The sequence below is a fragment of the Triticum aestivum genome, chromosome 7B (assembly GCF_018294505.1).
Source record: "Triticum aestivum cultivar Chinese Spring chromosome 7B, IWGSC CS RefSeq v2.1, whole genome shotgun sequence".
Classification (NCBI taxonomy): Eukaryota; Viridiplantae; Streptophyta; class Magnoliopsida; order Poales; family Poaceae; genus Triticum; species Triticum aestivum.
Window position 1 is genome coordinate 660,547,259 of NC_057813.1, and position 7,863 is coordinate 660,555,121.

The 7,863-nt window shown below is 48.5% G+C and overlaps 1 protein-coding gene across 1 annotated transcript; it reads left to right on the forward strand.

Annotated features, from left to right (window-relative positions):
• Positions 1–6,315: 6,315 nt before the first annotated feature.
• Positions 6,316–7,406, forward strand: LOC123158276 (uncharacterized). Its single transcript, XM_044576333.1, has one exon. The coding sequence runs from the start codon at positions 6,489–6,491 to the stop codon at positions 7,224–7,226; it is 738 nt and encodes a 245-aa protein (XP_044432268.1). The 5' UTR covers positions 6,316–6,488; the 3' UTR covers positions 7,227–7,406.
• The last annotated feature ends 457 nt before the right edge of the window (positions 7,407–7,863 follow it).

Consider the following 7,863-nt stretch of genomic DNA (forward strand, 5'->3'; position numbering starts at 1 on the left):
GGTGGCTACTACTACGTGCAGGCCGCTGACGACGACCAGGAGTAGTTTAGGAGGATCCCAGGCAGGAGGCCTGCGCCTCTTTCGATCTGTATCCCAGTTTGTGCTAGCCTTCTTAAGGCAATCTTGTTTAACTTATGTCTGTACTAAGATATTGTTGCTTCCGCTGACTCGTCTATGATCAAGCACTTGTATTCGAGCCCTCGAGGCCCCTGGCTTGTATTATGATGCTTGTATGACTTATTTATGTTTTAGAGTTGTGTTGTGATATCTTCTCGTAAGTCCCTGATCTTGATCGTACACGTTTGCGTGCATGATTAGTGTACGATTGAATCGGGAGCGTGACATAATATTTGCAAAAACTATGGACAGAGACTTAGAACAAGAAGAGTTGTTGGAGGATATCTGCGACGGAGGTGATGTCTTGTCGTTTCTCAACGACACCGATGGTCAGGAAGGAGAGGATGATGGCTCCGGTGATCGAACAATGGAGGAGGAAGGACATGATCATGACGGCTTCGGTGAACGAATGGAGGATAAAGAAGGATACCATGATGACGGCTCGACTGACCGGCGAGGTGTATATATATTAATTAAGCCTGTGCTGACTAATTGATGCGTTCATTGTTTTGGTCTGTACATATATTAACGCTTCTTTCTTCTTTTAGCCCTCCGGATCGAGCCAAAGTTCCATACGAGGCCCGAAGAAAAGGTTGCGCTAGGATGAAAGGTTCATGATCACAGAAATCATGGACGATGGCCAACCGATTGAACCCAATCGGACCAAGGACACATTTGTTGCTCAGTGCGGAGCTATTGTTAGGGACAGCATGCTGATCAGCATCCAGCAATGGAATAAGCCTAAGAACGACCCTGAAGTTTCTTATGTCCAGGATAGACAGAAAATGATCTTTGGACCTCGCTAAAGGCAAATTTCACCCTACCGCCAGAGGAGGATCCGAATAAGCCGGTTATAGAGCCAGAGGTCAAGGCGTGTTCTCTTTAGAAGATGGCAGATCTATTCAGGCGCTGGAAGAAAGAGTTCACAAAGTTTGTCAACAATGGGAAGACTCCAGAATTCACCGGCCGATATGAGAAGATAAGAGATCACTAGCCCACATTTGTGGCCTACAAGAATTCAGAGAGGGGTAAGAAAAGGTCAGAGACAAACAAGAAAAATGCTGCAATGAAGAAGTACCACCATCACACGGGGTCAGGTGGCTACTACAATGCCCGACCGTTGTGTGACAAAGCTAAGCAAGACCTGCTTGCTAAAGTGGTCCAACCAGCGATATTGAACTGGCCAGACTGTTCAAGGACTTGGTTCTTCAGGCTTGGGGGAACTTTGGACCCAGAAACAAGGGAGTTTCATTGGACGGATGAGCAACTTGCAATACCCATCAAGAAGCTTCAGGATTATATCACCGCAGCATAGGAAGGGATGTTCATTCTCAAAAGAGAGAAGGGCGAGCTAACTGAGGCCCTTAGGAATCCTGAGCATCCTGGATGAACACGAGGCGCACCAAGCTCCGTTCCGTGGGTGGTTGGGTTTACCGGCGCCGGCGGTTTTAGAACCCAAGAGAGAAAGAGGATAGCAGAGTTGAGCGAAAGGCAGAAGGTCAATGCAAGAATAGCGAAGCTAGAGGAACTTGCAGCTGCCGGCCAACCATCTTAGCTGCACAAGGCTACCCCAGAAGCTACCCCACCATCTTAGCGGAGAAGCAGCATGGCTTCCACGAAGCTCGTTCAGCCTGATTTCATGGTTCCTCGCTTCCCCGTGGATACTATCACGGAGGCTCAACATTGCGAGCTTATGATGAAATGCAGAACCTGACTTTGAAGGCGGTTGTCAGCTCTGTTGCACCTCCTCAACCCGACGGAACTTTTCGCTGCCGTTCGAGCACATGGCTATGCTGTTCTGACGTTGGATAAAATAATGGAGGGATTTGAGGAGCTGGAGCTTGACCACTCTACAGGTGAAGGGGAGAATCAGCTGGTTTATGCTTTGAGGAGTACATGTATGTGGAGGAAGGAGTACATCAAGCTTCCAAACTGGATGCCTCCACCTCCTCCTTCTCTAGCGAGTCAGGGCACTCCGCCTCCTCCTCCTCCTCCTACTCCTCCTCCTCCGGCGAGTGATTAGGGCACTCCGCCTCCTTCTCCGTCTCCTCCGGCGCGTGAGGGCACTCCGCCTCCTCCGGCGCGTCGGAGCAATCCGCCTCCTCCTCCGCCTCCTCCGACGCGTCGGAGCACTCCGCCTCCTCCTCCAGCGTGTCAGCGGACGCTGCCGTGTCAGCAAAGGCGGAAGAGAGAAGCTACCGCTCCGGCGGCTAGCAGTACAAGCAGAGTCAGGAAGCAATTCAAATATGGTCCAAGTCTCAAGGCTCCGGAAAAGTTACCATATGAGAGGACCGAGAAGGAAAACGAGGAAAGCTGTGCTACCCAAGTGAGATACTTTTTGCAAAGAAACCTCCACCTCCGAAGGAGATGCTAGATCCGATGAAAGTGAAGCGCACTATCGGTGCTCTGAAGCGACCACCACCGCCTCTGGCGGATTCCAACTATGTCTGATGTACTAAAACGATATATCAAGATGCACGGGACTCAGGAAGTACTTCCAGTGATGCAAGGTTAGCACAATGACGAAGTGGGAAAAAAATTGCCCAGCTCAGCGAACAGGCGAACTAATCGTGCCCCCGCTCAAGGTGTCTAGCGATATCGTCACTGATCATCCGGGAATACTGCCCGGTACCAACCCTGCTGATTACCTAAGCAATGATGTAGAGTTTGAAATAATGGAGGTGGACGAATTCAGATAACAGTATGGGCAGCCTCTCGTCAAACCTGATCATCCTCTTCTAACAACGATGATGCAAAGATTGCATGAATGGTACATGAAAACCTGCATCGAGTCTAGGAAGGATAGTTTGATGCTGAGAATTAAAGAGGAGCACGACCTCATTGGAACTGAGCTGTTGCCGGTTGAATTTGTAGAGTTATTCCAGTTATACAATCAATTGGCCCTTGACAAACAACTCGTGACTTGCTACTGTCTGTAAGTACTACTTCTGTAATTAAGTCTCTATATATAGCTCAGCTCTTTCATTGCATGTATATATAATTATTCTCACTGTATTTTGTGGATTGAAGATCGTCGAATGCAGGAAAGCACAAATCTATGACATTGGGTTCATTAACCCAAATATCATACATGAATGGACGGTTAAAAAATAGAGTCACAGATACCGAGGACAACTTGCTACAATGGTTGCTTAAAAATTAAACAAAGAGAAAAATACTCTTTCCTTACAACTTCAAGTGAGTGTTAATGTCTTGTGCATATTCGGTTTCCCTTACTTGAGGTTATAGTAATATAATTGATGAGTTATACATGCGTGGGCAGGTTCCACTTTATTCTGCTAGAGATTAAGCATGACAAGGGAGTAGTAATTGTTTTAGACTTGAGACGAAAAGATCCCCAGGAGTATGCGGACATGACCGAAATGCTCCAGAAGTAAGTTCAATCGATCATTATCGTACCATATCGGCAACTTTGTTCATTTCGTGATATCAAGTAATTTTTTTCTCTGGCAGGGTTTGGAAAGAGTTCATCGGAATTGTTCCGGGACTGCCGAGGGAGCTGCGATTTACACACCAGAAAGTAAGTACTACTAGCTAGCTAGTTCCGCGCATCTTCCATTGATTCTAGTTTCATCAATACCATTTATCACGCTTGATTATCTGTTTGATTGAACTCTATTTCTCGTAAAGTGCTTGTGGCAGGAAGCTGGGAATGATTTTTGTGGATACTATGTTTGCGAGTTCATCTACAACGCGACCTCTCAGCGGGGCTACTCTGAAAAACAATATCAAGTACGTAAACAATAATAATCACAATTCCTTTTTATTACCATAATTTGTGTTGACTTTCATTCATATATATGTATTGACCCCCTTCTTTAAATTATATCTGGCAGATGCGGGATGAACTCTTACCACATGATTGCATACGAGCAATTCAAGAGGAATTGGCGGGATTCTTTCTTGACCACGTCATACCTAAAGACGGAGAATACCATACAAAAATTCAAATGGATTTTCGGTAGATGATGTTAGGGATCGTAAGAGATGTTATATTGTATATATGTAGTAGCTTTGGATAGATATATGAAAACTTGTTGTTCGACCAAGCACGGAGAAAGAGAGGTCGCTTCTTTCTGTATATGTTCATGACGATGTTGTGTAATTAATGGTTTCTTCATTTGGTTACTAGCTAGCATCGAGTTCTCTCTATATGTAGTAGCTAGCGTCGACCAATCACGAAGAAAGAAAGGTCACTTCTCTCTATATATAGTAGCTAGATAACACAATATGAAACCACTAATAAACCCTCCAAAACCCAGCCCCCCTTCAAAAAAAAACCCAGCGCCTGGGAGCCGTTGACGCGTGGCTGCCTTCTAGTCCCGGTCAGTGTTACCAACCGGAACTAAAGGTCCTCCTACCTGGACGCCCCACAGCGGCCACGTAGAGCTGCTTTAGTCCCGGTTCATAAGCCAACCGGGACTAAAAGTAATGGGTATTAGTTCCGATCGTTTTGTCCAGGTTGCAGAACCGGGACTAAAGGTCCTCTGTCACCAGGACTAGTACCCTATTTCCTACTGCTGTATGTGGGAAGGACGATCGGGGCGAGCCGGGAGAGCATCCGTGAGTTAATACCTGTTCGCCTTAGCTTTCCATTTTTTTGTGACACGCATCGAGCGAATTGAGCAAGACGGTGGTTTCACTTCCTTCGCTGTTCTATTGGTTACATGACTAGTCGGACGATAGAATTAGGGATGTATTAATGAGCTTCTCGGCTTGTTAAGACTTGGCTCATTAATTAAGCATATTATGTTTATGAGTGCTCATTAACAGACTACGATGTCTTTACTACCTAAGGGATGAGATTGTGCGCGTGATTTTTCGAAGGAAGGTGGTGACTACAGGAGGAGGTGCGCTAGTTTATTGCCTCCTATGGGCTGGGTTGGGTTGATTAGATTGAATAGATGCTTTTTGGTGCCACAAAAATATTTGTCGCTTAAGATAAGAATTTGTGTTGTATTGTACAAACGAGCTTAATGAGCTGGTTGTGATAGTTTAACGAGCAGAAATCAATGGTTGGACATGTTCATTCAGAAGTGATTGAGTAAATTTGGGCAGAGTACAATCAAAGGAAGAAAATGAACACAAAATGATTTTTTATGTAATTGTGTTTCTAGTCATTTTGTGTCAGGTTGTCTTTCCTCTCTGCCAATTACTGTTTTACTTTATAATTATCAAATAAAAGATGCCCTTTGGAGTGCCTTCTTTAAAATATAAAACAAAAATATAATCCTAGAAATCAGCGTAATCTTGTGATACAAAATTATTACCCGCTCCCCTACCCAACTTACATTTTTTAATGATATCATGTTTACTAACAAATTCGACGGTAATATAGCACATTTAACTAATAACCCGGATACATATGTTCAACCTTAATTTGTAATTGGCATGTCAATGCCACATTTCCACCACATTTTTGGAGATAACTCATAGCATGAAAGCATAAATGGCTTGACTCAAGATTTCAATGAAACTTACAAGAACTGACATATTCTTGTTGCATTTGGCAAATGCTAGTCATCCATGAACGGCACAAGCTCACCAGTGCTAAGATAAGCACAACATTCCACAAACGGATATACCTTGAAGATGTTGTATAGTTTTGTGCATCCATCACTACTTGAGGAGAGCTCCTGTGATAGCTTCACCGTCACACTTGTAAGCATTGGCGCGGACACGAATAGCAATTCCACGAAATCACATTCATGGTCCTCTCCATGGAATCCATCGATTTCCATTTCCTCGAGGGCAGTCAAGGCGATAATTTTGGTCTTCCGATTCGTAGGCTGACAAAGACAACAGACTTGGCAGTGTTAAAAAAAAGGCCAGCTGCGAAGCAAAGCAAAATCCCTCGTTGTCGCGACTCCAGGCCAGTCCAGTTGTAATGGTGGTTTCCGGCGCAGGTGGCATGCATGCATGCCGCGCCATTGCCAACCCAAGCCCAAACCGTGTGCTCCCACCAAGTAGAATGACGGAGCAAGAGGACAAAGCAAGAAGAAATATCTATCAGGCGGACGGACAGGGACAGGGATGTGAGTTGAGGTACCCGGTCGCCCACAGCTCGCTCGGCACCAACCAAACCAGACCAGACGAGACCAGATCAAACAAACCGTGTGCTCTGCTGTTTCCATTGACGGACGCCACGCCCAAAACCACGAGCTCCCGCGCCCACCGATCCATACACCCGCTCGGTCTCCTTCTCCCCCGCGCTTTTATCTACTCTACCAGACAAGGCCACAGATCATCACCGTACCATACTCGCATCGCATACAGCAGCGCCACAAGGAAGGCCAAAGCGAAAACCTAGCAACGGAATCACATCCTACCTACTAGACCGCTCACCGGCAATGTGCAGAGGGATGGTGGACGACCTCCGCCCGCTCGGGCCCCGGCGGCTCGATGTGCGCGCCTTCTACCTCCGCCTCTCTTCCTCCTACTCATCCACGTCGCCGCCGCCCGCGGAGCTCACGCTCGTCTACCGCCCGGCCATCGGCGGCTCCGCACTGGAGCTTGCCAGCCGCGCGCTCCCGCCGGCGTGCCCCGCCGAGGCCACCCTCCTGCTCGTCCGCGGCGCGGACGACGCGCCGGCGTACGCGAGCGCCGATCGCGTCTCGGCCGCCGAGGGCGCGCGCTTCGAGGTGTACGCCGGGAAGGAGCTCGCGGCGGAGGGCGCCTTTTTCCCGCGGCGGCGCCTCGACGGAGGAGGGTGGCGCGTCGAGTGCCGCCGGCCGGCCGGGTCGCGCTCGCGGGTGGCGGAGGTGCTGGTCCTCGCGGAGGGCGGCGTGCTCATAAGGGCCAGGGCCAGGGCGGCGAGGCGGATCGGGTGCGCGACGCCGCTCGAGGGGATACCGGAGGAGGATGCGTCCTCCTGGGGGTCGTGCGAGTGCGGGGCTTGTGGGGACGAGTGGCAGATGGTCGGAGACAGCAGCAGCGATGATGACGACGGCGACAAGCTGAAGGAGGAGGAGTTGGAGGCCGAGACGATGCGGTGGGCGCTGGAGATGGGCGCCTGGGCGGTGTGCGTCGGGGTCGGCCTGCTCGCCACCGCCCGCCGGTTCAGCCGGAGGAGGGCCGCGCTCCGGTGATCCCTGCCTGTCAAGAGAAATTTGTTTTTGTTTTCTTCAGTCTCACTTGGTCAAAGTGTATTCAGCAGTAGCTTCTTCTTCTTCAGTCTAGTGATTTTGTTTCGTGGGAGTTGTCAATCAAAGCTTGTAGCGTATATGTACATACACTCGAAATCATACTGGTCAGTAGTGATACTGGTGTATGAACTTTGCACAACATACTACAGTACATCAAAACTGATCACTCGGTATCGATTCACCATGAAAATCATTCTGTGCACTTTTTTCTCAAGAAAAAAAACTGAAACTGATTGCAAAACTGCAAGTGCGATAGCATCAACACGTTCCTCTCCATTCGCGATCTCGTCGGCATATGTTGCGGCTCGGGACTGGAAGTCTGGACCCCAGGAAGAAGAGCACCTCGCTCACCGCCATGCTGCGCGTCGCGTGCTTGCCCAAGGCAGCTGGTCAACCATCTGCAATCCATATTCTCTGCTAATCCATCGCGTGCTTACGGCCAGGAACGCAGCACGGTAGATATCATCATATAGCAGACCCAAAGGCGGCATCGGAAGCAATGGCATGGCTATCTTGTTATTGGGCTAAAGCCCAGCGTGCTTGCCAGGCTGACCCACCCAACACGACTACTAGGGTCTAG